The 26,609-nt window shown below is 45.2% G+C and overlaps 2 protein-coding genes across 3 annotated transcripts in view; one reads left to right on the forward strand and one right to left on the reverse strand.

Annotated features, from left to right (window-relative positions):
- Window positions 1–22: 22 nt before the first annotated feature.
- On the reverse strand, window positions 23–4,964 carry SBDS (SBDS ribosome maturation factor). Its single transcript, XM_003211652.5, has 5 exons — window positions 4,781–4,964; window positions 4,087–4,216; window positions 3,340–3,540; window positions 2,944–3,108; window positions 23–2,368 (listed from the first exon to the last, which is right to left on the reverse strand). Exons 1-5 carry the CDS (start codon window positions 4,906–4,908, stop codon window positions 2,240–2,242), a joined length of 753 nt encoding a protein of 250 aa, XP_003211700.1. The 5' UTR covers window positions 4,909–4,964; the 3' UTR covers window positions 23–2,239.
- Window positions 4,965–4,981: 17 nt separating this feature from the next.
- LOC100550560 (S-adenosyl-L-methionine-dependent tRNA 4-demethylwyosine synthase TYW1) overlaps window positions 4,982–26,609 on the forward strand; it is a 78,772-nt gene continuing 57,144 nt past the window's right edge. Inside the window, exons 1-8 of one of the 2 annotated variants that reach the window (XM_085240553.1) lie at window positions 4,982–5,099; window positions 6,557–6,705; window positions 7,425–7,565; window positions 8,093–8,194; window positions 8,900–9,094; window positions 9,986–10,267; window positions 11,003–11,125; window positions 22,035–22,161. In XM_085240553.1, the coding sequence (XP_085096679.1) occupies window positions 5,090–5,099; window positions 6,557–6,705; window positions 7,425–7,565; window positions 8,093–8,194; window positions 8,900–9,094; window positions 9,986–10,267; window positions 11,003–11,125; window positions 22,035–22,161 (1,129 nt within the window). In that variant the 5' untranslated portion in view covers window positions 4,982–5,089. The remainder of the gene's footprint in view (window positions 5,100–6,556; window positions 6,706–7,424; window positions 7,566–8,092; window positions 8,195–8,899; window positions 9,095–9,985; window positions 10,268–11,002; window positions 11,126–22,034; window positions 22,162–26,609) is intronic. The other variant, XM_019621931.3, reaches the window with a different exon arrangement.

Below are 26,609 nucleotides of genomic sequence, written 5' to 3' on the forward strand. Positions count from 1 at the left end.
AGTCAGAAATGGAAAGAACAGCTGCCAATACTGGTATTTATTTTGATGCTTACCATCCATTCTTGCTGAAATACAAACATGACAAGAAACGCAAGCATGTTTATAAATAAAATCAAGCTCCCTCTACCAGAGAAAATCCTTAACATTTGATTTGTAGAAAAAGGCTATATGGAAATTGACTTCCTAGCACCAAGCTCATAAATCAGCTTAGATTATGTTTCTATAACTCAAGGCCCTTAACCTGCAGCCACCCTATTGCACTCTCAGTGCATAAAACCCAAAGAAATTACAGAATTGTGAAATCAAATAAACCAACACAGTGCTGTGAGGTTCTTGCACAGCGTCTCTTTTGCAGATTTATGGATTACACCTTAATTCTAAGTGCCAGTGGCAGGTTAAATACCAGCATTACCATCCTTTTCATAAAGAATGCAGGGGGAAATGGCCATTTGAAAGACAAGCAGTTAAGGGCTCGTACATGTGAGGAAAGTTGCCTGCCTATCCACACACGTACAGATCTCCATGCTTAAACTTTGTCCACCTCACAAATACACTAATTACACCCCTGAACTTTCCTAGGCAGCATTTAAGCAGGACAGCAGATTATCCTGGGGGCAACAGAAAGCATTTTAAAACTGACTGAATGATTCAAGAATCTCCATCTCACTACCCTTCAGCAAAATGCGGGCTCCAGAGGGGCAAGTCCTCCCAAAACACTGCTAACGAAATTAAATCCAACCTTGCACAAGCTCATGTTAACAGGCTGCAATTTCAAAAATGAAGCCCCTCGCTAAGGATCCAGGTTCCTCTGCATCTGACATTTCAAAACCTTCTCTGGTTGACCTCAACTCTCCCCACGTCAACTCTAGAAAACTCACAACATCTGTTACTGGTACAAAGGAAAAGGTCATGTGAAGAGTACAAACCAGAACTCCATTTAGTTGTCACATAAAAGGCAATTTACTCTAAAATTACGCAGCAAGGAATGAACATAGCACATATTCATTTGAAGCAGAGATCTAGTGGTCGGCCAGCTCGCAAATCCCAATTTGCTGTGTAATATCAGCATGGAAACAGGCTCATGAGTACCAAAGGCTCCCCTTAAACTCCTGCTGGCTCAGCCTTCAGACACACAGGGGTGTACACCAGGTATTTTTATTGTATTTTTAGTATCTTTCCAGCTTCTGTCCTCTTTTCCTCTCTTGTTTGAGATTCCCAATTTAAACTTGAAAGCAGTCGTTTCGCACAGCTGAGACAAGCCTTCACAAAACCAGGCAGAACGCTGTGCCTCGGGAGCTGGCTGGAAATGCTGCGCTAGAGAGAAGCATAAAAAGCCACAGGATAAAGGACAGCTACCACGAGGGAATGAGGGCCCAACAAAAGCCTGTCTAGCACAATGGCCAGAGGCCACTGCCTGGGAGAGATCCGCTTCATTTCATCCCATGAATGACAACAGCTCAGAAATGCAGCCTACGCCTTCAGCCTCCAAATGCACCACTGCAGCCAAGGATAGCTCCTATGCTGTAACAAAAATAGTTATTTCTTTCTGTATCTGTAGTACATAAATAGATGATAATTATTATTTTTTTTCTTACCAATGTAGCTAAATATATTTTATGAATAAATTACTTGGAGAACATTTTTTCTAAGTTAGCAAGCACTGTTATACCCAGTGAAGGAAATATACAAGAATGGTCCTTTAAATTACTGTAATTATTAAGCAGCCAATTATGGGTGTCTACATCAGTTTTCATGCTGCCAAGAGATCAGCAGACATGACCCACACTTTGCACTTGCCTGAAAGTGAAAATGTATCTCTTTCCCAAAGGTTTCTCTCCTCACATACAACACCCACCCCTTGGTGGCCTATGCAGTCTTCCACTCATCACTGACAACTCAAAGCAAACGTGACTGGCACTGTATCAGTCAAACACTCTCCATCAGCAACCCTTAACATTCACCAAAGCTAAATTCCCTATCAAGTCTCAACTCAATTCTCATTAGTGCAACTCTGACACAAAATGTTCCTACAGGCAAATCACCTGTAAACCAAGCAAGTGAAAAATGATTAAAAAAATCAACAAACAACCACAGCATGGAAGAATCCCAAAGGGTTAGTGTGTCAGAAGGTATTTGGCAGCAAGAGGTTGGAGAAAAAACAAGGCCAAACAGAAAGGAGTGGCTAATGCCAGCTGTTAAACGTTGCTGACGTAGTGGCAGTGCTCCAGAAGGGTTTTTGTTATTCCAGCTTTTCATCTCCTTCCTCCACATCTTTCAGACTGAGCACTTCCAGTGTTCCTTTCCCTTTGGTCTCAGAGCGGATCAGCTCATCAATCTCTCTGAAGCAGCCTGGGTCAATAAGGCACACCTGAAATACACCACAGATCATCAGTCAAGCAGTAATATTTGATTCTCATCAATCTCTCAAGGCCTCACATTTAATTTTCATTTAAAAACTGTTATTGTTCAGTTGCTAAGAAGGACTTCGTAACTTTGAAGAGTTGATAAGCAATTTGCATCAAGTAATCTTTACAAAAGCTTTCAGTTCCAGCACAGTCAGGATTTTGGACACTCTGACAGTTAGGTTTCTAAATTCTTAACTGTTCTTAAAAATTTTTTTACCAATACCAAATTTGCTGTACCACAAACTGCTTTTAAAAAACTAACTATAGGCCAGAATCACCAAATAATTAACAGGAAAATTCCATATATGCAGAGAAACTATCAGTGTGACAGGACAATGACTGCTAAGAGAAACTACACTGTGCTTCTCCTCAATCTGAACCAGCCATCTCTGTGCCATAAAGACTACTTCCAATCTTTATGGTACAGAGAACTTCATCTCTGGTACCCCTGCAGTTTATCTAAACAACTTCCCTACGTTAATTCTACACTGCACAGGTAAAATCACATGTGAAAGCCAAGATCTGCTTTATCACTTACAATTTCTAACTGATCATGAAAGTCTTCGTTCTCAATAACTTTAATCAGTGGCTTGAGCTTCTCTTTCAGTTTTTTCCCCTCCTTTACCGGAAGAATAAATCGTAACCTCATGTGAGCACGTTCAATTTGCATGGTCTCCTTTAACTGTCTGATCACTTCCAGTGCCTACAGAGACAGAAAAGAATAAAGAGCATTTAAATGCCACAGAGATCAAAACTTCTCATTTACATCATCATCAGAAGTTGCTCGTACTCATCATTCAGCTACAGCCAGCTGACAAACCCTTCTGACAGCTTTGGACCACAGGGCTTTTTTATTCTTGTGAGAACATCCATAGCAAAATTTCACTTGAAGGCAACACCTCTGAGTGCAAGCTGATTTTTAGGGAATACTAACCTGTTGCTTAGTGCTCTTGTTTGGTTTGACAGAATAGTGAATATCCTTCATGGCTCTTTCTATAAGGATTACAGTGTATGGCCTCTTTGTCTCAGGGTTCACACATTTGTCAGCCACAATAGTTGCAATGTCCCTAAACATCTGCTCCAGCTGCGTTTGTCGTTCTTTGTCTGATACCTGCAACTCCCCTTTTGATAGAATCTGTAGAGTTAATTAAAAATGAAGAGGTTAATAAATGCCAAACATTTGAGTGAAAAGCCTAATGTGTTAAATTTAACAACTGCTGGAAAGTTTTGGTTAGACACGAAGCGTAGAAAAAGAATAACTATATCAACGATGACACACAATGGTGGAAAGATGTTAGGGGAAAAACCCACAGCAGCAGCACTATCTGGCTGTTATGAGGTCTCCCTGAAGCCTAATCTCTCCAGGCTGAACAAACCCAACTCTGTCAGCCTGTCTGCATAGGAGTGATGCTCCAACCCTCTGAGCATCCTCGCAGCTCATCTGCGTCTGCAGAGAACAGTGCATAAAAGCAGCACAGAATAATCAAAACTCTCATCTAAGAGATGTATAAATTTAACACTACACCAAAGAGCTACATCTTTGAACAGATAAATCATTCTTCTGCATACATCAATGCTTCATTCTATGAAAACGTTCCAGTAACACACCAACTCACCAAGTCTGCAAGCCATGTATATCTCCAAGCTTTTATAAACATATTGCAAAGTGCACAGAACCTACCACTTTACAGATTTCTGTTTGATCATCTGTTCCAAATGCCCGGACGAGGTCTTCCTTCTTTGCTACCTGGCCTTTAGAAACATTAACAAACACTGTGTGTGTTTGCAGGACTTCATCAATATCCTTCTCCCTGGTGAAGGAAAGCTGCATTAGAACGGGCTGCGGGGTGACACCGAGCTTGGGGCAGGGAGGAATGAATCCTATTGCCAAGGGCTGAGTCAGCAGGGCCCTGGGGCACTGCTGCTGTGGGGAGCTGGGTGGAGGCAGCCTACAGAAGCTGAGGAAACTCGTGGGCTTCTTCAGATCCATAGCTGGGTCCCACAGGCACCTTCCCTCTGCAAACTGGGGGCCTTCTCCCCTCAGAGTCCCTCCGGGGACCTCTCCCCTTCACACTGCCCCACGGAGGCCTCCCTCCCTCACAGTCAATCCCACGGGGGCCACCTCCTCCCTTAAACACGAACCCAACCTCACAACCAGACTTCACCAGAAGCTTTCCCTTCCCCTCAACTCATGCCTCTCACTGGGGGGTTCCCTTTCAAACCGGGATTCCCCGCACAAAGCCGGCCCTCCCCCCTCACACAGGGTGCCATTGAGGCCTTCTCCTCCACACCGCTCCCACCGCAGGCTCCCTCTCTCGCAGCCAGGCCCCACGCGAAGCCTCCCCCCCTCACAGCCGGGCTTTCAAGGCACTCACGCTCCGCTGCGCCAGCCCATGACTTTGTTACGGTAACAGGCGATCTCGAAGCGCTTTCCGGCGCGCCGCGCCCGCACCACGGCCACATTGGTGAGGCGGATCTGGTTGGTGGGGGTGAAGATGGACATGGCGGCGGTTCGGCTGGGCTGTGCCCCCACTCACTCACGGCGTTTGGGGGTGGGACTTCCGGTCAGTGCATCTTCTCATTGGTTGCTCTCTCCTCAGTCCCCGCCCACCCGCGCACCGGAAAAAGCCGTCCGGGGGGAAACGGGAGAGCGCGGCGGGGCCGGAAGGGAATGGAGGTGGCACATGGCGGGCGGTGGGTGCGCGGGGCTGGAGGGTGGGGTAATTAATTCGGTGGGTGCAGTCGGGTAATGAGTGATGGGCTGGGCTCTTTCCGAGGGGTATGTTTGGGGTAATTGGCGGAAAGGTGAATTGTGTGTGTGTGTGTGTGTAGGGGGCTCTAAGAGGGGGGTGGGAGGGCAGAGGTTCCAACCCTCAGTGGAGTAATCAGGGGTGGGTGGAGGGACTCGGTGAGGGTCGGGGTGGGGGCGTAGGTAGGGGCATAGGTGTAGGCATAGGGTCTCCTCAGGGGGTTAATGGGTGCGTTGGGTAATGGGAATGGCAGAGTTGCACAGCAGGGCAGTTATTGGGAACAGCTTCAGTGGGGAAATGTGGGGCTGAGGCACAGTGCTTAGGAGCAGGAGGTGACCCGGCTGGGATCCTCATCCAGAGCTGTGAGGGTGAAGTGATGGTCAAGTTTCCAGCTGCTGTGAAATACTCAATCTCTGAGTCTGTGAAAAAACAAACAAACAAAAAAAAAACAAAAAAAAAAACCCCAAAAAGAAAGCAAAAAAACCAAACGGCATCGTAGGAGGGCTGCACACAGGAGCGGGATGCCATGATCTGCTTCTCATGCTTATAGGTGTTGCAAGTGAGCCTTATTCAAGCTCTTGATTTTTTTCCTATGCAATAAGTAATTGCAGGGATTGCACAAACAGCACTCCTGGCTGCAAGATCATGTAGATGAAATTTAGTCTGAGAGAGCCATGGGGTTGTTTCCTTTTCTGGAGATATTCAAGATCCATCTGGACAGTTCTCCGTGCAGCCTGCTGTAGGAAACAGACTTGGGGTTGACCTAGGGGAGCTCCACAGGTCTCATTTGACCCTACAATTCTATGGTTCAAGTCAATTCATAACAGTCTCAATATGAATTAAACCTCACCTGTGCTGTCTGGGAAAGCACTTGAGTTTGAATCTAGATTTCAGTCTATTTTTGAAACTCTACCAAGCCTGTTAGAAGAAGCGTAGTGTCTTGCACGTGCAAGGTCTCTGTTGTGCAGCAGGCTCTCTCAGGATGATTCCCCTCCTTGGAATGTCATTTCCCATCTGCAGAGATCTTCGTTTGTTGGTTCTGTGTGAAGTGAAGGCCAGGAAACTCCAGCTGATGTTTCACAGGGATGTTTCAGGCAGTAGCACTGTGTGAGTGTTTTCTGCTTTTCTTTGGATCAGAACCTGTCCTAGATCAGAAAAAAAAACCCTGTATTTCCACATAATAGCCTAAAATGTTTGCTTGGGTAGGTAGATGGAACTGCATATGTGCTGCTGAGAAGGTGGAGGTCTTTGTTTTAATAGTAGTGGTGTCTTCAGCTGAGAGCTGTTTTCTGCAGAGCCTGAGAATAGCTGATGGCGTGAGTCTGTGGGTGTAGTATGGTTTTCTTGTTCTAATTTCATTCTGAAAGAATCTGCTTCTTCTACGTATGTGATTTATTCCAGGTTTAGATGTCTTAATGGATACGTGGAATTTTTTCTACACTTGCCTGGTGTCCTTATGGCTGCACAGAATTTACATCTATTCCGTTATGGCTTTTGGGATCAGCCTCTGGATTGCCATTCAGTTCTTCTCTACCAAAGCCAAGAGGAAGGTAACTGAGTGCTTAAATACATTTCTCTGAGAAGAACCCAAAATGTGTGTGTGGAGAGGAGTAGTAGTTACAAGGTGAAGGTGACTGCTTGTGCAGCGAGATATGGTATTTCACTGTGGGCTCACCTTGCAAATCCCAACTGTAGCTTATTCTAAGTTGCAACCCCCTCTCTGGATTGTACTGAGTGTGGATAACTACAACACCTTTGTTCCTCTCATGGCGGAACAGATCTCAGCTGAGAGCTTCTCAGTTTACTCAGAGAAGTGTCAGCCTGCGTAGCTCAGTCACAAAGCAAGTTGCTCTGTTTGTGCCCAGTGTATCAGGTTAGTCTTTCCAGTGACCTTAGTGGAAAGACTGAACTGGTTTTAGGATGGAGTGTTGTTAGCTCATTCAGAATGTTAAAGCCTCCTTATACGCTGGAGTGAAGCTCTGTTGCATGAGGTGGGAGGAAATACTTCTTGGGTTCTGCCAGATCCTGCTGTTGCTCTGGGGTGTGAGGTGAGTTTGCAGCATGGCCTAGTTCAATCAAGTATCAGTTAGGCTTTTTTATTTTTTTCTGTGAGAGTGTAAGAAGCTAGAATACTTTAACTATTGCATTTGCTTAGTGCTGAGAAGCTGGATGCTGGCTTTGTATTTTAAATGCTTTTGAGCAAGTAGGCTGAATGACATTTTGAAAAGGGATTGAATGAGACTCAATGTTGTTTTTTTTTTCTCCATAGGATGAAAATTCGAATGGGAATCTAGTGTCTTCTGAGGCAGTGGAAGGCAAACTAGTCAATGGATATGCTACTCTGCAGCCAAAGGAGGTCTATGTTGCTGGAGTGAAGATTTTCTATGGGTCTCAGACTGGCACAGCAAAGGTAGAAGTTACTACTTTTTCCACACACCTTAAGATGAGATTCGAGTATGTTGTTTGCCTTAAAAACACTGAGCTATGTAAAAATCTGAAAGTTTATTGGAAAGCTCATTAGAAAGTGGTGCCTGATGTGAAAGCCGACTCAAAATTACAAAAACAGGAAGACAACTGTTGTCTTTGTAAGTGGGGCATGTAGTAGAGAGGTTAATTGTTAGAGCTTAGGACTTGCTCTTACAATATACTCTTAATTTGCTAGCAGATATTTCCTGTAGATCTAAGTGCTGTTCTAGGTACTTGGTCAAAAAATGCTAATTGGCGTGTATGTAAATTTGCGTGTATGTAAAATTCTTAGCTATTAGCCTTTATGTAAATTTTCAGTGTTTCACTTTTTAAATATGAAGTATTACAGGTGCAGTGTCCAATTCTGAAGTGTCTGTACTGTGGGAAATCTTATGACTGGACACATAGTTTCCTTGGCACTTGCTGTAGCTGGGTTCGTTGTTGATAACTTTCTACCTTTTAACTTTTTAGAGATTTGCGCAGGATTTGGCTGAAGCTGTTACTTGCCTTAATTTGCCTGTGGAAGTCATTAACATGGGAAATTATGATCCTGATGATTGTCTAGCAGAGGAGGTAGGTACTTAGTACAAGCTTTTCTGGCGGTTGAGGCTCTTTTCCTCTTGTGGTTTCTCTTGTCCTGGAGGTCTCCAGAGCTGCGTGTTTGACTATTTTCTGTTCGATGTGGGAAAGCACAGCTCATCCAGTCCTCTCCACTAATCTCAAAAGTTACTGTAAAACATCACATAGAATATACTGATACTGACCCTGGTTTTGTGTGAGCTGGTTCTGCAGCTCTGACAGGGGTACGCCTGAAAGATTGAATACCCAAATGAGTGGATTGTGATGCCTCTGTAGCCTTCAAAGCCAAGTGAGAGAATTCCTTGGAGGCATATTTATACCGAGTGATCCTTGATAGATTTTTCATCTGCAAATATTGATTGTTGCCTCTTGAACCTGTGGGAGATGTTATCACTGCAAGAGTTTGTTCAAGAAGCTGTTGATTGGGTAGGGAAGGTGGCTGTCAAGTTTTGCTGTCGTGTTTTTGTTGGGTTCCTAAGGAACACAGCTTGATATTTCTTGGCTGATTTGGGGAGTCTTTGCATAGAGGATAGGCGCTCACCACTGCTGAGGTTACTACCTGCAGCATTTCCAATCCACTTAACAAAAAAACCCCTGACTCCTTCCAATTCTCTGTGTACTGTTAGTGCTTGTCCTGACGTGAAGTGCTTTGAGAACTGCAGTTATCTTTCCTGTCCTGTTCTCTTTATTATACAACAGACAACCAGCAGGAACATCTGTGTGTTCCTGGTAGCTACGTACACGGATGGGCAACCAACTGAAAGTGCAGCCTGGTTCTGCAAGTGGTTGGAAGAGACTGCAAATGACTTCCGCTTTGGCAAAACGTATCTGAAGGGCCTGAGATACGCTGTGTTTGGCTTGGGAAACTCAGTTTACGTTGATCATTACAACACGGTGAGTATATTCCCATTATCCTTCTTTTCTGCTCCTCTGAATGGCTACATCTTCCTAGCTGCAGTAAGACTGCATGGCACTAGGGGGTGGTTAGGGTTGGGGGTTGGTATTGTTCTGAGAATGCACTGATGTGTGAGCTGTATGGATTTGAAGGTGTGAGAAGCCAGCTTCTATTTCAGCCTTTGTTTGGACTTGGTAGGAATTGGGTTTAGGCCACAGGCAATGCAGCTTTGAAGCAGGTGTGCTGCCATCTGAAGTGGGAGGGAGAGGACTCCAATATTCCTGGTGTGAATCTGAGTGATTTTAGTAATAACTAATGAGAATATGCTTGATAAATCCTTATTAACTTAATTTGCCAGCTTTGACAGCTTTCTATCATACAGTTCTAGAAGCCCTTCATGAAGATGCAGTACTGGAAGCCCTCTTGCTTTGCAGTTTAGAGCATGTTTCTCAACTTTCCATGTGTTTTCCTGGATTCTGTGGATCTTAGTTTTATTTCCTCAAGTAAAATATGATGGTATCTAAGCCTGATACTTAGGGTTTTTTTCCTAACTTGGAGCAAAATAGCATGGCTTGCCACTGGATCATTATCTTTGTATAGCTGCAGGCCATGGGGAATGTCAGTAAGACCCCCACAAGCTAGTTCCCAGACCTCACCTGTCACATAACCATGATAGCAGAGGTGTTTACAGATGAAAGCCTGAGGGTGTGTGGTGGTGTTCAGACTGACTTGTGTCCACAATCTGAGTCAGCAAGTGACAGGGAGTCCAGAAATCCCTTCCTTGCAGTCCTGCAGCCCCTGTAGCTTACCAGTTCTGTTGTCTTTGCTTTCTTAATTGCATGTTTTCGCTTGGTCTTCATTCAGTTTGTCTAATTTCCATCCCATCCCAGGTTGGAAGAAATATTGACAGGTGGCTGTGGATGCTCAGTGCCAGGCGTATCATGACTCGTGTCGAGGGGGACTGCAATGTGGTCCAGAGCAAGCATGGCAGCATTGAGGCTGACTTTGAAGCCTGGAAATCCAAGTTCCTCAGTTGTCTCCAGGCCCTCTGCAGAGGGGAAAAGAAGCCCTGCAGTGGGAAGTGCAAGAAAGGGAAGTGCAAATCCCAAGGGAAGCAGAGTAAGGAGAGTTCAAATCATGAACGTGGAGCACCGGAGTTTGAGAACACTGAGGTAGAACCAAAATCTATGGGTTCTTATTTCTGGTGTGGTGCTTATTGAAGTGCTGTTTGACCTTTTCCTCCTTCTGTTCCACAGGCCAGAGGGGTGCTGTGAGGGGCTTAGGCTTGATCCATCTTTAATATGGAGTACAGGGGAGAGAGGGTATGAGATGGGGGTAGCAGGCAAAGTAATCCAGAAAGAGGGACCAATGACTAGTGTGGACTAGATGAGTAGCTTCTATATGAGGGGGGAGCTTTTTGCCTGAGTGGGAGGAGGTATCTGTTGTGACAGATGCTCCAAGGGAGTCAGTATTTGCTTTGTCTCATGGCCAGAATGAAGCCTTTGAGCAGTTAACCTGCTCCCACTTCATCTTGGTGAAGCTCAGGCGCTTTGTTTGCATCCCAGGGGCCTCCCAAATAGATCTGCCTGTAATCTGTTCCTGCTCGTTCAGGCAGGGGTACTCAGAGAAGCAGGAGTTCAGGCATTGAGATCATTGTAGCATCCAGCAGGAATCAGATTCTTCTGTATCACTTCTGTGATCAGATAGGGATACAGCACCATGGATTTGGAGTTTCGTGTTGTCTGTGTACTACTGAATCATTAGAAGTAAGGGCATCTCATCTTATACAAGTTATTGCCAGCCTATAGTGTATTTCTCAGCGCTCTTCACTGAGTGTTAACTGGTTTCACTGGTTAGTCTGAGTGAAGTTTTTCTGTTCCTATTCTTTTCTCTGGTCACTTATGCAGGCTGAAGAATTGTTTGAAACCACCAGTGAGGAGGAAGCTGATGCTGAGGAAGCTGGAGGCACAGATTCTGTTGTAGATGTTGAAGATCTCGGCAAAATCATGAGTCACATGAAGAAAGCCAAGGTACTGCTATTACAGCAATTACTGAGCTGCCAGGTCTTTGTTATTGATTAAAATATTGCCTGCTGGATTCAAACCTGCAGAGTCTAGGTAAACATGAACTGTTTACAAACCTGTCCCAGAAAAGAACGTACTTGGAAATATGTTGCATTTGGTTGTTTGCTAACTGGCTTTATCTTGTTCACTGAGCAAATGCTGCAGCATAACCCATTGCTCTCAGGCTGAGAGAAATGACTTCCACGGTGAATATCACATGTCTGAATGTACAACTCTGCCACTGTTATCTGTGTCTAAATGCAAATCCTGTTATTATACTTGGCTGAAATGCAGGTGTGTGTAGTGCTGATATGTCATGGCAAGGGAGTGGAGTGCCAACAGTACAGGTGGGGTGGTAACAGACTGCTGCAACATCTTCTGTGTCTTGCTTGCTGCTGCCCTAAATTCAGGTACTGCATTCTCATCTCAACAAACCTGTAATTTACCTTTCTTACCTTGCACAACTCGTTGCTTTGCTGAAACCTAGCAAGTCTGAGCCAAGGTTACACAGCTGGACCCTATCAAGGCAGACCTTGTGTCACAGCAAGCTGGAGGCCTAGGAGGGAAGGCAGCTACAAGGAGAGTCCAGGGATCTCTGATCCTTCTCTGGAGTGGGAGGGAAGTAACCTGCCTGCCTTCAAGTCTGATGTAAGGAGTAGCTCTGCTAGCCTAGGGGTTAGTCACCCTGCTGGGTGAGAGCTTCCATCCCTGAACAGCAGAATATCATCTTACCTGCTGTGGTTTGTTAGGGAAAAAGTATGTTTTTCTTTTGTTGATGGGGAAAGGGTCAACATAGTTCACAGTAACTGCTGAGGTGGTGCTTCTCCTGTATGTGCTCACCACTAGAGGTCAGTGACAAAAAGGGAACTGTATTTTCTGTAACAGCAGGCATGAGAGATGATTTGAGACCAGCAATTCTGTGGAAAAATTAGGCCTTGAGTTCCCAGTGTCTGGTAAAAATACAGCAACACCACGGTCGTGACTGCAATGATAAAATACTTAAAGCTTCTCACACTCACTGATCTAATGAAAACTGTGTCGTATGGTTTGGTAAATAGGTGAAGATTTCACTGAAGTCTGCAGTTTTGGTTGATGTGATTCAAACAGCAGAACTGCTTTCTCTTTACTTAGCTTTCTTGTTGCCTTGCTTGGTTGGTGAGAGGGCTGTAAGACTGCAGGGTGTTCGCAGCAGCAGTGCCAATGTGCAGATCAGGTTCCTGTGCCTCAGACCCGAGTGGTGTCACTGATCTGAGATGGTTTCTGTTTGAGCACAGGTGCTTATCTGGAGCTGCAAGCTGCAATGTTCTCATTGCTGTCTTACCAGAGGAGATGTTCTGCCCTGACAGCTGAGCACTGCCCTCTTACTTCTGCAGGTTGTTAATTCCTAGAGTGTAAATCTCTGTGTGGGACCACGGTGAGGATTGGAAATTGCACTTTTCTTGTGCACAGCAGTGCTCTGGCTGCTTTGAATGTGAGTTGTGGTCAGCTGATGTGACGAAGGCCTCTGCGGATCAACTTCTTTGTCTCTGCATTGCACTACCCTAGGGCCTGTCCTAGGATTTGTTTTGAAACTCTGAATGGTGCAGTTCTTGTTAACTGGTCCTGTTTTGCTTGGCTGACCTGCCTACCTGCAATCTACCTTGCAATCTACACTTCTGGTTTCACGTTGCTGTAACCTGAGCAGGTAATGGAGAAACAGCCTTCAGTGATGACTTCAATGTAAGTCTTCAGCCCTCTTGGACAGGTGTGTTGTTTCCAGAATGACAGCAGAGTATAGCTGTGTGAATATTTCATGAGGAAGCCTGACCTGATGGCTATCCATAGCATTAGCTGGGAGAAAGAACGGCTTTGTCTCAGTGGTGAATCTCCTGGGGAATGTATGCATTTGCCAACAGGCTTATGTGAACACTTGAATTAAAGATCCCACAGGTGCAGTTATTTACTCTAATGAAAATAAGTGCTGAAGACTTGATAAGAAGGAGCAGGATGGCCTGTGTCTGTGGAAGTAATTCATTGCGTTGGGGCACTTTTGCTCCCAGGCTGGGAGATACAGTTGTTTAAATGCAATGCATTTCTTAAGTTACCCTCAGTCTAGTAGCTGTGAATTTGTGCAATGAGAGGTTCTTTTTTTCAGTTGACTTGTGTTGTCCCTTTTGGTCACTTATTCTTTCTCAGAATGCTGAGCGGTGTGAAATCATTCTGACATTCTTTCCCTTTACACTGATGTCATCTGTTGCTGCAGCAATCTCTGCCTCTGGAGGCAAGTACATACAGGTTTCTGCATCACCTGTGTAGAAGGCAGTGTGTTCAAATGTGGGTATTCCAGGATTGTATCACGCTTCACATGCAGAGTGACTGGGTTTGGAACATGCCTAGCAATTTCCAGTGTGGTTTTTTGTTGGTTTTTTTTTTTTTTTTGGATTCCAGTGTTGTGTATTAACTCCTCTGCATATGGAAGATGTGTGAGGCAGAACCTCCTACTCCAACACAGTTAATCTGTTGGAATGTTTTAGGATCCATCTTCTGGTCTTTGCAGGGCTGCCACTTGTGAGGATCACTAGCAGGCAAGATGGATGAAAAGTTGTAGCTCATTGACCTGCTATTATGGGATAGCAAAGTAGAGCAGTAGCAGCAAGTACAGCTAAAAGATATTTACTCAAATCTCTGCTGGTGATCTTAATTTAATGTTGAGTTCATTTCCTGTTATTTGACTTGACAGAAACCCAGGCAGAGTTGTTTTGCAGCTTGGTCTGTGTGTCTGTGTGTCTGTGTGTCTGTGTGTCTGTTTGTCTGTGTGTCTGTGTGTCTGTGTGTCTGTGTGTCTGTGTGTCTGTGTGTCTGTGTGTCTGTGTGTCTGTGTGTCTGTGTGTCTGTGTGTCTGTGTGTCTGTGTGTCTGTGTGTCTGTGTGTCTGTGTGTCTGTGTGTCTGTGTGTCTGTGTGTCTGTGTGTCTGTGTGTCTGTGTGTCTGTGTGTCTGTGTGTCTGTGTGTCTGTGTGTCTGTGTGTCTGTGTGTCTGTGTGTCTGTGTGTCTGTGTGTCTGTGTGTCTGTGTGTCTGTGTGTCTGTGTGTCTGTGTGTCTGTGTGTCTGTGTGTCTGTGTGTCTGTGTGTCTGTGTGTCTGTGTGTCTGTGTGTCTGTGTGGCTGTGTGTCTGTGTGTCTGTGTGTCTGTGTGTCTGTGTGTCTGTGTGTCTGTGTGTCTGTGTGTCTGTGTGTCTGTGTGTCTGTGTGTCTGTGTGTCTGTGTGTCTGTGTGTCTGTGTGTCTGTGTGTCTGTGTGTCTGTGTGTCTGTGTGTCTGTGTGTCTGTGTGTCTGTGTGTCTGTGTGTCTGTGTGTCTGTGTGTCTGTGTGTCTGTGTGTCTGTGTGTCTGTGTGTCTGTGTGTCTGTGTGTCTGTGTGTCTGTGTGTCTGTGTGTCTGTGTGTCTGTGTGTCTGTGTGTCTGTGTGTCTGTGTGTCTGTGTGTCTGTGTGTCTGTGTGTCTGTGTGTCTGTGTGTCTGTGTGTCTGTGTGTCTGTGTGTCTGTGTGTCTGTGTGTCTGTGTGTCTGTGTGTCTGTGTGTCTGTGTGTCTGTGTGTCTGTGTGTCTGTGTGTGTTGATAGCTGTAGTATGCTTCGTGTTTTACGGTGTAGCACAAGGGTCTGAGACTGGGTTCTTGCATTCATTTGGATCAGCTTAGATCCAGGAGTTATGAGGTGAATGGCAGAACCCACCTTCTGAGTAGAGTTGTAGCTGTTGCACTGTTTGCACCGGAGAAGAGATGGGTTTTTGAGTTGGGAATGCAGGCACAAGGTTCAGGGTGCTACTTACTTCTACTCACTGTGCCAAAAAGTTGACAGAGGGAGGTATTGAAGGGAAATCACTCAAATACATAAAATGATGATTTAGTATGAAGGGAAATTTCACTCTTTATCGAGTCATTTACTAACACTTAATGACTGTTTAACAGCTGCTGGAATGCAGCACGTTTTTCTAAGTATTTCAGTTTTTGGAGCTTGCTACCACAGGAAGCTGTTGCAGATGATGCTTAGTGGGCTTCTGACCAGAACACAAACCTGGTTCAGTTCAGAAGGCACCTAGAGTTTCATAAAGGGAAGTGCTTGAGCGTGACAGTCCAGAAGTGGCACTCCAGCCATGGCCCAAGGAGGGCTGGAGGTCAGCCCATTGCTGCAAGCTCAGCAGCTGTGTTTCCCAGGGCCTTGATGACCCTGGGCTGGTGGCTGTGCACATTGGTGGGTTAACTCCTGGATTTCTTCTGCATCTATTTATTCTACCCTGGTGGGTTTTTTTTTTGGGTTGGAAGTCTGAGCCTGTTCTACAGGTGCTTTTACGTGGCAGCAGAAGGCAGTGGTTCTTGTTGGATTCAGTAACAAATGGACTTTTGTGTAGTTGTGGTACTCTTCTGTCATCCGGAGTTGTTGATGCACCCCTGAAATATACTTGTCAGTGAAATGTGAAATATCATGGGTGTGTTTGTGGCCTGCAAGACTGCAATTAATCACAGGGACACCATTTCTTAATGTAGATTATCTCCCACAGCTGGGAGATGGTGATAAACTAGAAAGGCAGATCAATCTAAACTAGTTCCCAGGGAATGAAATGGCTTTATTAACCTTCATATTTATAAAATGCAGCATGAGGAGTAATAATAATAATTTAATTTTTTTGGATGGGCTGGGAAGTAATCAAATGGGCATGTTTCGTTGGCACAGTTCAGTGATGAATGTTCCTGTTTTCTAAACCAAAGCTTAATGATGCTGATAGTCACATTTTGAACATAAATACAAAGGAGGGGGGAGGGTGTGAGAACAAGGCTCAGGTTGACTTTATAGGGAAGAAAGTATGTTCCAGAGATTCTGTTCAAGAAGATTGTTTTGGTGCTGTATCTGTTGGCCATGAGGGAGGTTTCTCCATCTGCTTTGGCTCCTCTTCCAAAAAAGTCATCCTAATATGAGCTATTCACCATCATTGGGGTTGTGAACTGCCTTGCCTGGTGCCTCCCAAAAGCCCTCTGTGGGAGAGGTAGCTTCTAATGACGTTGGTTGGAGCTGGGTTTGACGTGAGGCAGAAAGTTTTAAGGCTTACTGATGGGTTTACAGAAGATATTGCAGGTGACTTCGTTACAAGCAGATGATTCTAGAGCATGCAAAAGCTGGTGGCTGTGTTCTGCCTGAATTGAAAAAGGCAGACTATTGAACTGTCAGATGTAGAAACGGTTAAAAATGATGTGTGCCTTCAGAGATCTCCAAAAAGTTTTCCTAACTTTTAATGGGTGAGGGATTCATAGAGGTGGGGGGAAAATGTGCTCTTATATTCACCAGCACAGTCTCTGGGCCAGATTTTGACCTCTGCTACACTGGCTTGGAATTCAGAGTGATCTCAGGTTTTGAAATGAGCTTTAATAACTGGTATTTAATTGCTGAGGGGCTACTTTTAGCCCTGAAATCTGGCCCAGGGACACTTCACCTTATCCACGTCCTGTATTTAAGTCTGTCTTCCTTATATCTTAGTATGTTGTAATTCTTCATGTTAAACAAACAAAAGAGATTTTGAGGCTTGACTTCAACTTGTAAATCCTGGGAGTACAGCATTTTTCTTCCCTTCTCCGCAGGTAAAGGTTACCTCTGCCTGGGCAGTCCTTGGCGTGCGGTGTGATACTGTCTTTCCCTGATGAGTCTCTGTAGAGAGCTTTGAGGTCTAGGAATAAAGAGCCTTATTTCTATGCTGCTTGGTAGATCCCATACCCCTTGCTGCTCTTTCGTCTGTTATAAATTAGTCAATAAGTGGGTAGTGAGGCAAAGCTGTTAGATATAAAGATACAAAACAGGCTGGAAGTTTGAAGTCCCGGTGAGTATTGAGCTTTCTCTTTATTTGCAGCCTTTTCTGTTCTCTGTCTGTTGCTGGAGGTGATCAGGCTTTGCCTGCAGCAGCCCAGCCCATCTGCTTACCATTTCCCACCAACTTCTTGCTCGAGGTATTTCTTTCTCGTGCATTTTCTGAGGTTCTTGCCAGACAAATAACACAGCTGAAGTCCACAAATCAATGCACAGAATGATTATTTGCCGATGGTAATTACTGGGAGAAGTGAGGAGGAGGTGGCTTGTTGATGTTGGTGCTGTATCCAAGGAGTGGTGAGCACAGTGATGGCTTGGAGCACAGCATCTGCTGCCAAAGGAACGTGTTTGAGTAAGGTGTCAGGTCCTGTGTGTGCATCTGCGTTCTGCTAGATGAACCTCACAGTGTGCACAGACTGCTTAGGTGTGTGCCAAACCATGCTGTGGATTTTCCTGCTAATAGCATGGCTAGGCTTTTGCATGGGGAAAGCTTCATCCTTTTGGCTACTGGCATGGGCAGAACTGCTATGGCTCCAGAGTGGGCAGCCTGGGTCTGTATTTGTGTTGGCCAATATGTGTGTTTGCAGAGGGTTGTTTTAACCCAGCTGTCACTGATTGGGGATGGAATGCCAAGCTGCTCCTAACTTTGGGAAGTGGGGCTTTGGCCTTGAAGGATGCTGAGCAGGGCTCTGGGTGTCAGGTTTATATTTTCTCACAGTTAACAAAGATTAATTATGGTGGAAACCGAGCAATTTCCTTTCGGGTTTAATCAGGTATTCTTTATAAGATTATAATTATTATAATTTTGTGTCCTTTGATCTAACAGTCCCGAAAAGCTGGCTAATGCAAATCATTGAACAGATTACAGGCCAGAGCTGTTAATTGAGTGCTCGAAAGACTTGCATATGGCTCCGATTTGGGGAAGTAGCAGAAGTGCAAATAGGACCTTTCTTTGCTGCTCTCCAGTTAGCTGATCACAAGCTTTCCTGCAGTCTTGGGTCGAGGGGCCTTCCTGAGAATAGCAATCCAGGATGGGAGCTGTGTCTGGGGCTCTCAGTAGGGGAAGTGTGTGCTGTGCCCCCTGAAAGATGGGTGATGACGTGAAACGTCCTTTCCTTAGTCCTGAACTGGAAGGAAAAAAAAGAAATGGAGCGGAGAAGTCTCCTACAGAGCCATTAAAAAGAAGTATCCAAACTGTGCCGAGATGCTAAGGGACGTGGGGAGGTATAGGTGGTAGATGAAGGTTGGACTGGATGGTCTTGGAGGCCTTTTCCAACCTTGGTAATTCTATGAAAATATGTACTCTGTTCTGCGTGAGAAAGCAAAATGGGCTACAGCTGAAAGTCTTGCTACAGGATGCTTGTTAAATCTTGTTTCCTAGGTTTTAGTTTTGATTCTTGTAGTGCAGGAGAAAGGAATAAAAATGTGAATATATGTCCCAGTTTTCAAATATAAACTACTCACTTTTGGGGGGAAACAGACACATTTCTTTTAGTTTTGATTCTTGTTTGCTTTGAAAATCAGTCGTTTTTATGGTGTGTCCAATGAAGCTTCCCAACTCCAACAAATGTTGACAGAACCATAAAGCAGCATGTGAAATGGAGGCTTGGTTTAACTACAGCTTGTAAAAAGCCTTCCCTACAGCACAGCAGTGATATTACAGCTCTGTGAAGCAATCCCAAAATCTCTTCTGCAGCCCTGCGGATGTGCATACGTTCTGGGAAGTGTTATCCCTGAAGATTCTGATGCTGAACCTGCAAGAAAATGGGCATCGATGGGATCTGAGCTGCAGGGCTGTTGGAATAGCATTTTGAGTGGTACCTGCTGCTTGGAATGGTGCAGGGGACCTTGTGGCATTGCACAGTAAGGCAGATACGGGTGGAAACTTCTTTTTGGTTCTTCACTGAAGATTCATGGAGGTTTTGATCATGCCTCCTCCTGTTTCAATGCAGGGCAGAGGAATGAATTGCTGAGCTCCCTGCTCCTTAGCTGTCGTGTTCTGCTTTCCATCTGTCTGCTTTTTATTTTTTTTTTTTGCTTCAATTCAGCCTCGCATGCCTAACTGGGCAGTGATGTATGCAGTGGGGATGTAACCTGTGATTATATAGACACCAGCAGCTATTCTTAATGAGCTTTCCTTGCTGTTAGGGTGCTTGCTGGTTCACTGATGACTCAATCCGAGTTCCTGATACCCATTTCTGTGCTCTCTGAGGGATGCTCAGGGCAGTTTTTAGTGATGACTGACAGCAGCTGGATATCCTTAGTCCACAGGCTGAACAAACTGCAGTTCAGTTCGTTGGTTAGGACAGTCAGCACTTTGAATCCGGAGCAGCAGTGCAGCTCTGTTCCTGTTCAGAGCTTTAGCATAAGCTGACACCCTGTGCTGGTCCTTCTGCTCAGGTTCTGGTCTCGTGGGAATGCTGCTCTGCCAGGAAAACTGTAATGCCCCCATGGCTGGGACTGTGTGAGGGGAAATCTGTCTGTGTTCTAACTGCTCCCTTGTCACCAGAGCTCTGCTTGCTTGGGATTTTAGCTTTTCATTCATGGAACTCATGAACTTTAATACTTCATTTAACCATTCCCCTCAGCAAGTAGTACTGCTGTTGCCAGGCTGTCTCTTCTCGATAACCTTGCCAACAATTTTCCCTTAGCTTCAGCTCCATTTCTCTTGTCTGCAGCCCCTGATGCATTACTGTTTTCTCAATGTGTGCACCTTTCACTTGTTAGGAGATGGAGGAGGCTCTGATGGATGATGCAGTAAGTCAGGACAAGGCTGGGGTTGCCTTGTGTTTGTCCCGGGGGAGGTTAAGTTTTCCTTCCTGGAGTAAAAGCTGTTTCAGGGAATGTGGTGTTTTCAGCTCTGGCACATGAATAGAGCAATGAGGCTGAAAACACTAACATAATTTAGCCTAGGGAAGACTTCTTTTGCATGGAGTTGATGCAATTTGCCTTTTTTCCTGCTTTCTTCCTGCCCACAATCCTAGCTGGAAAAGCATTTGTTCTAATAAAATGGGAAATGCAGTGAGAGCTCAGACACCTCCTGCGTAGGGCAGGGCAAGTCCTGCTGGGCACACGGAGCTGCAGGAGCTGTGCTGGCTGTGAGTCTCCCAGAAACTGGGATTGATGCCTGCCTCTTTCTGACTATGGGTGCTGTGTGGGTGCAGGGAGGGTGGGATTGCAGTTTCCTGGCAGGGAGGTATTTCAAGGACACGAGGAGCTGGCTCTTGTCACTGCTTGCTTGATTTGTTAGGAAAAGATAGTAACTTGCTTTGGATTTACTGCAGGGCTTTCTGCTAAATCACTGCGACTGGAGAAGTTTGCTCTGTGCAGATTTAACTTCATTCTCTGCGTTCGATCCCTAAATAATAGATATGAAAGGTTTATTAAGCAAATAAGTAAAACTCACTGGGGTGTGAATGCCCAAAGCCCATCGCCTGCCAGGCAGAGCCAGTCAGGTACTGAGGATCAGAGGAAAACAGGTGATTGTTTTGTTTACAGCCTTTTGCATCAGGATGAAAGGGGAAAAAAAATATATTAACAGCATCTCTGAGGGGAAGATGATTATTGAAATAAATGCCTCTGCCTTGCCAGCAAGGCAATTTTATTTATTTGTTTTTTCATGTTCAGGTGCTTTTTCTCTGCTGTTGCAGTAACAGCACGACAGGCAGGTAGAAATGCAAGCCCTTTAATTCAGAAGGACTTTCCCTGAAGGCTGCCTTGGATAGGATATCTTATTTGTAGTTAAGTGAATCGCTGCATTTTTAATATTATGATGTGCTACATAATGCATATTGAGTTCTTCGGAGGGAATTAACCTGGCGTGAGATTGGGGAGTAGATATGCCAGGATGCATCTGTTCAGAAATCCTGCCTGGTGTCTTTCTTTGGATAGCTAATGAATCTGTGCTGACATAGTACCCTTCCTTTGTAAATGGATGGCTGTGCCTAGTTCTGGATTAAATGACGTGGGAGCAGCTCTTTGTTTAAGAATTAATAGCTGAGGATTTTATCTCCTTCCTCCCTTATGCACGAGGCTTTTCCAGCCATATTAATATTTTACCAGTGAAGCATCTTGGGGTTGTTGAGTCTGGAAAAAAGGTGAGTAAGAGAAGACCTCACTGCTCTCTATAGTTGCCTGAAAGGAGGCTGCAGAGTTGATCTGTTGGGTCTACAAGTGAGGGTGGGAGGGGGCAGGCTGGAGCTGCAGCAGGAAAGCTTACACGGGGCATTAGGAAGAGTTTCCTCATGGACAGGGTGGTCCGTGGGGTCCCCATCCCTGGAGGTGTTTAAGGGACGTGTGGGTGTGATGCTGGGGGATGTGGGTCAGTGATGGGGCTGGGATGCTTTCTCTGTGCAAAGAACACAGCTGGGGAAGCGAGGAGCACTGCCTTCATTACTGATGTCATGGTGGGTAAACTCCAACTGGAAGCATGGGAGCGTTTGCATGAACTTCTTGATGACTTTGGCACAAAAGAGTCTTGGATGTTGAATAGCCTGTTTTGCAGAAACAGAATGTCCTCTGTTGGTCTTTGTTGTTTATCCATAACTTCTCTATTATTTAAAAAAAAAAAAAAAGCCATAAAGAACTGACAGATTACAAGTTGCATGAAATATCAAAGTAATTATTTCCACTTTCATGCTTCTTTGTGCAGACATAAAGCAATAAATACCCATAGAGTCTCAGGAGTGACACTTACGTGGTGGCAGATTCACGCTTTTCTTACGTGCTGGGATTTGTTTGTTTCTCCTTTAACTTATGCTAATACATGGTATTCCTGTATCTGTGTCGTTTTCTTTCTTTTAAGTAAACTCCAGGAGTTTAAGCATGTTTATAAAGGTGCATCTGTTGGAAGCCAGGTGTGTGGAATGCAGCAGCTCATTGTGTGGAGTTGACTGTTCAGGGGGGACTGCCTTTTCTTGCAGGGTCTCTGGTAGAGAGCGCAGCTCCTAGGGCTGTCTGAATCACTGGAGTGATGTCTGTCTTCCCTGATCTGTCCCAAAAATAAAATGAGATTGAATCTAAGTGTAATTCCCTGTCTTCAAACAGAGAGAACGTGAGCTGGAGGATGGAGATGCTGGAATGAGCTTGCTTGGAGAGACCTCTGGGAGGAAGGAGACGGGTGAAAGGAGAGAAATGATAACTGCAGCCCTGAGGGATGCGCTCACAAAGCAAGGTGAGGTTCCGTGAGCCTGAGTGCTGGACCAGGCGTGGTGATGGAATTCTAACAGAGCAAGTGAGACTGCTTCTGTTGGAGGAAGCTGCTGATGGAACTGCCAGTCCTGCCCCTGGTTAGAGCCTACCAGAACAGCTTATCTAGGGCTGTCTGCTTCATTGTTCTGGGGGAGGAATCTAAAGCTATGCAGTGCATCTCAGCGTGATGCGTGCTGACGTGTTGATCACGTGGTGTAATACTTCTGCTGTCAGCTTGAGGGAGAAGATAAACTTGCATGTCTCTATCTTCCTTAGGGTAGGCTTATTAGAGAATGTTTAGAGATGAGCTTTGCCTCTGTCTTGCATTTTAGTCATCTGCTTTTATTTAAACTTCAAACTTTTGTTGGTACTGAAACTTCTTTTCCAGAAAAGAGAATCTGTCAAACAAGCAGTCTGCTCAGTGATTGGATCAGTGAGCTGCAGAGAGCAGCTCTGATGAACTGATGCACTTCTCTGAAATTTAACGGCAAGCACGAGAGGAGCAGGCTGAGGGTTTTGAACTGCAGGGCTGTCAGCTGTGAGTAAAGTTGAGAGAAGGGCATTGGAGAGTGATGTGAGCTCACCTGTGCTGCAGCTGGAGGGATCACAATGTGTGCTCTCCAGGATTTCAGTTGTTCTTCAGCCTGAGCATCTATACGTGACTGGTGTTGTTCTGCCCATCAAGTGTCTGGCATATCTGCTCACTTTTTATTTTCATTAACTATATAATAAAAAGCTGTTCTTTAAATCTGCAGGCTGAAAGAGAGAACCCTGCAAAAGCCTCTTTAAAATGGAGCTCAGCACAGGGTGGCAGTAACTTTGCCTCATCTTCATGTCCATAGCTGCATCACTGCTGGTCAGAGCCAGTGTAGGGCTGCAGGAGCCAAAGGCTGCGTTGTGTTGGCAGGTGCATTGTGCTGCAGAGCAGCTTGAGGAGCGTTGCAGGCCTCCATTTGTGCATTGTTATCACTGTGTGGTCAGGAAGACAGATCATTCTGCCTTGCAGGGCTGTTGGGAGGACAGGTGAGCCTGGCAGGGTCGGAGGCATGGCTGCTAGGAATGGTGGGCAGGGATGGCAGCACCTGGCTGCTGCAGGGTCCTGTTCTGAGAGCCTGCAGGGTGTGCTGAGCTCCCTCAGCTCCTGTGTCAGGACAGAAGAGCCCTGGGGGAGGAGATGTGGAGGTGCTGTGGCACTGATCTATTGGGTTTGGGTGCGTGGTTCCCAGCAGCTGCTCTGCCCAGTGCTCTTCTTGGGGTGCAGTGCTCAGTTGGCTCTCTGTTATTCAGGGGGTGTCACAGGAGTGCTTGATGCTCTGCCTTGCTCTGACCAGGCATCGTGGATTCAGTTTTTGGGGGGTGGATGAAATGTTGGTGTTTTAGTGCTGTATAAAAGTGGTTGTTATAAAAAAAAAATAAAAAAATAGTGCTGGAGGGAAGGTTGCATTCCTGCTGTAACTTTCTGACACAAAGGCAGGTTCTTCTCCAGGTAACTCAGATCTCTGATATTCCGGGCACAGGAATTCATTGGTCACACTTAAGTACATATTTCTGCCTTCCTTTGGCATCCAGGGTGGTGCCAGCAGTGGTTGTGAAGCGTGGGGGTCTGCTTACCTAAATCTGCAGTGTAAAAGACGTGAAAACTATTCTGTGTAATTTCAGCTGCAACCACCTTTGTGAATGCATCCCTCCTTTCCTTCCTTCTGCTCTTCCCATCATTCCTTAACAGTTGCTGAGCAGTGAAGAAAATAATCTGCCTTTCTTCTTTTTTTCATGTTATAGCTGGTTTTTTTTTTTTTTTTTTTTGCAGATAAAACACACCAGGGCAGTCTTATGAGGCTGTAAAAAATAAAATAAAACTTGCTTCGTCCCTTAGCACCATCCCTTGAAAATAACAAGTGTGATACAGTCAGATCACCTAATTTATGTAGCAACTGGTTACTTTAGGTATAGGTTCAGTGTCTGTTCAGCATTATCCCTAAGGGCATAATTAGCCCAAGAGAAAGCAAAAACAGTGGTGGGGATTCACAAGAAAACTGTTTTTCTGAACTGTGGTTGTGTAACAGGAGTTTGCCTTTGAGCAGCATCTCTTCAGCCCCCCGTAACACACTTCTTAATCACCTTCAGACAAACTTAGCGTGCTGCCTTGTAGGTAAACTGAAAATTGCATAAACAATAGTTCCATTTTAGCTGGAATTCAGAGGCAGCGCTAAATATAACCTGAAGTATTGGACGCTGTAGCTGGAGGCCCTTGTGGCTGGCTGCTTGCAAATACCTTTATAAAGGTCCTCTGTAACAGCTGCTGCTTTGAAAGTCGTAGCCAGTCTTGTGCTGTGAGAAGATGCTGATTTCCTTCCCATCACTGTTCAGTCTTGCATAAAATACAAATACAGCACGAGCCACTTAATACCCACAGTAACAAGTATAGCTGGAGAGAGGCTGGCAGCGTGCTCCTGCTGCTTCATCTGTTTAGGTAAATGTCATGAAATGAACTGAAAATAGAAGCAAACCTTTCATGCAAGTGTTTCCTGTGGTGATTAGTAGGCGCAGCCTAACTGATGTTCTCATTTGCTTTCTGCAGAGGCTTGTAGATTCATGAAACAATCCTTGCCGAGCTGAAATCTGCATTTTTCTTCTTAATCTGCTCATACTCAGCAGGTCCTTGCTTCTTTCTTTTCTAAATACGGCCCTACTTGAGTTTTGTGATAGGCACTAATGCAACAGGATTGGATTAATGGTACCAAAAGCTGACCCTGCTGGCACTGAAGAAATCATTCTGCTTCCCCAAGCTGCAGTTGCGTTGTTGTCTTCACTGCCTCAAATTTAGCAGCAGGGTGTCCATATCATCTCAGTTTTGCTGGTATCCAAAGGCAAGTGCTGTTAGGAACAGCTTGTATCTGCAGTAGTTTGGACTACTTCAGTAACTACTTCTGTCGTGCTTTGGCTTGCTGTTTGATGCAAAGATAAGCTTTCATCTGTGTGTTTTTTTCAGCATGTTTTGAAAATCAGGAGCTGACTTCAGAAGGACCTAGAGGGCTGGGCTTTCCAAGTGCTTATTGACCTTGCTTGAGATTAGCTTTCAAAGTAGTTGGTTGGTGGCTCTTGCTGCCCATTCTTACTGATTATTTTTTTTCCTCATTGCCTCGGCTTGGCTGGCTGTGCTGAGCTCCACATCCTGGCGTTGGGAGTGAGATCTGCTGCAGAGACATTGCCCAGAGATTGGTGCTGCTGGGGTTTGTTTTGCAGGCTGTGCGCTGAGATGTTGGCACGCAGTGCTGGGATTCAGTGTCATTTACTTGGAGCTCTGATACTCCAGGTGGCACTAGCAGCTCACAGCTGGGTCAGGGATGGGTAACGCTGGTGCAGTCCCTGAAATGAACCACAGACTTCAAGTGCTGCCCATGGGAAGATTTAAACATTAATTTGCAAAATACACAAAATTCTTCTTTTGTGAATACCTGTGATCAAGGTAAATGTAGTGCCTGAAACCAGGCAAAGTTAAGCCTGCTAAATTCTCTTGTATTTCCTTAAAGTCCCTGTAAAAAAAAAAAAAAAAAAAAAAAAAAAAAAAAAAAAAGGAGAATGCGTGGTGGAGGTAGAATCCAGGAGCCAGAGGATGCTGAAGTCCCACAGTGTGGAAGCTGCCGAGAGCTTGGTGATGAGCTGATTGCAATACTCATTTGCTGGTGCCCTTATCAGTAGCAGGGTAGATAGTCAAAGCTCAGCCTTGTGGGCCTGAATCTTCCTGTGTGTGTGATCACGGGAGTTGGAGTTACCCATGTGTCCTAGAGGAATGTGAGCATAGTTCATTCATGTTTGAAGTGCACTGATCTTACCTAACATTTGGAGAGTATTGGTCTTTGAAATTAAACCCATTAAGATGGAAGGAAGTAAGGCTACATTCAGGTAAGCTTGAGATTCTAGTGAGACAGCTGCTGCCCAGTGGGGCAGGGGCTGTTGGCTGAGGCAGTGGAGGACAGAGTTCTGAGTTCTGAGTTCTGAGTTCTTCTCTCCCTGTTCAGGAGTCCCATCATATTGTCTCTTGCTTTGCTTGCTTTTCAGCCAGAAAAAGGATTTTCCTCCTCATGGAGCTTGTCTTCCCAGCATCCCAGAGACAAAGGGATCCTTTTGCTGTTCGAGACTTTGGATGAGCTTTGTCTTGCAGGTCTTATCTGCGCAGCATCTGAGAGCAGTTGGAAGGGGACTTGTGGCTGTAGCTGGCTTGTTCTTTTTCTTCTGGCTGTCTTAATGGATGGAGGGTGGATGTTTGCCAAGCTACAAAGGCCCCCCCTTTGGGATAGGAGACAGCTGTTCTTTGCTTGGGGTGGCAAAGCCAGTGTGGAAGTTAATGAAACTATCCAGGCAAGGAATGGGCATCTCATTTCTCCATCTTCTCTTGGTTGAGAGGAGGTCCCAAGAACTTGCATTTTTGTT

The sequence above is a fragment of the Meleagris gallopavo genome, chromosome 21, assembly GCF_905368555.1.
Source record: "Meleagris gallopavo chromosome 21, MGAL_WU_HG_1.1, whole genome shotgun sequence".
Lineage (NCBI taxonomy): Eukaryota > Metazoa > Chordata > Aves > Galliformes > Phasianidae > Meleagris > Meleagris gallopavo.